Source organism: Bolinopsis microptera, chromosome 6 (genome assembly GCF_026151205.1).
Source record: "Bolinopsis microptera isolate Bmic1 chromosome 6, MBARI_Bmic_1.0, whole genome shotgun sequence".
Classification (NCBI taxonomy): domain Eukaryota; kingdom Metazoa; phylum Ctenophora; class Tentaculata; order Lobata; family Bolinopsidae; genus Bolinopsis; species Bolinopsis microptera.
In genome coordinates, this window is record NC_087077.1 from 2,595,123 (window position 1) to 2,596,374 (window position 1,252).

The following is a 1,252-nucleotide window of genomic DNA, read 5'->3' on the forward strand; positions in this document are numbered from 1 at the left end:
TATCACGCCGAAATTAAAGACAGCTACTCCTCACGCTGTAGAATCTGTTCCACTCGATGCTCTCAGTGATGCAGGATCCGCTAAATCTGCTCCTGGTGTCGTGGGTGATCCAGTCAAGATCCTTTCTCCAGAAGTAAGAGATCAAAGTAAACCTCCAACTCGAGAAGCCCCAACTGGAGCTAAAGTAAACCTCAAACTCCAGCAGCCTCAACTGGAGCTAAGAGCAAACCTCAAACTCCTGCAGCTTCTACAGGAGGTCAGAGCAAACCTCAAACTCCTTTAGCCTCAATGGGAGCTAAGAGCAAACCTCAAACTCCTGTAGCCTCTACTGGAGCTCGGAGCAAACCTCAAACTCCATCAGCCTCAACTGGAGCTCAGAGCAAACCTCAATCTCCTGTATCCTTAACGGGAGCTCAGAGCAAACCTCAAACTCCTGTAGCATCTACTGGAGCTCGGAGCAAACCTCAAACTCCTGTAGCCTCTACTGGAACTCGGAGCAAACCTCAAACTCCTGTAGCCTCTACTGGAACTCGGAGCAAACCTCAAACTCCTGCAGCTTCTACAGGAGGTCAGAGCAAACCTCAAACTCCTTTAGCCTCAATGGGAGCTCAGAGCAAACCTCAAACTCCTGTAGCCTCAACGGGAGCTCGGAGTAAACCTCAAACTCTTGTAGCCTCTACTGGAGCTCGGAGCAAACCTCAAACTCCTGCAGCTTCTACAGGAGGTCAGAGCAAACCTCAAACTCCTGCAGCCTCTACTGGAGCTAAGAGCGAACCTCAAACTCCTGGAATTGTAAGTGGAGGTCAAAGCAAACCTCAAACTCCTGCAGCCTCAAAGGAAGCTCAGAGCAAACCTCAATAGGAGATTATAGTTTACCGAGTATACAACTTCTACTGATGATGAATGATAACGAAAGTAAGCTTCAAGATATTATGACTATGTTGGTGTGCCTTTGCCGGATTTTGGGTGAAAGAAAGGACTAATCGATCGTAATTTAGTTAATCAGATAATTTTTGAACCAGACGTGGGTTTGAATTTGTTGTATTTGCATTCAGGAATGCATATTGCATAATCAATAATGTAATATGTTGTTCAGTCAACATGTTCTGTTATCATCGTGTACAGTATACAATATTTGTACAGTATACACTATACAGTAAGCAATATTTGTAGAATGTATGGTCAATGGTATTTGATAAAGATCAACTTTCATAAGCCAGTTTGTATAAAAGCCACTTTTATAAGTTTATAG

At 44.1% G+C, this 1,252-nt stretch overlaps 1 protein-coding gene across 1 annotated transcript; it reads left to right on the top strand.

Annotated features, from left to right (window-relative positions):
• The first annotated feature begins 288 nt into the window (after positions 1–288).
• Positions 289–861, top strand: LOC134816954 (polycystin-1-like protein 3). Its single transcript, XM_063826013.1, has one exon. It carries the CDS (start codon positions 289–291, stop codon positions 859–861), a length of 573 nt encoding a protein of 190 aa, XP_063682083.1.
• The last annotated feature ends 391 nt before the right edge of the window (positions 862–1,252 follow it).

Coding starts and splice junctions, on each gene's coding strand:
- LOC134816954 (XM_063826013.1), top strand. CDS start 289: ATGGGAGCTAAGAGCAAACCTCAAACTCCTGTAGCCTCTACTGGAGCT.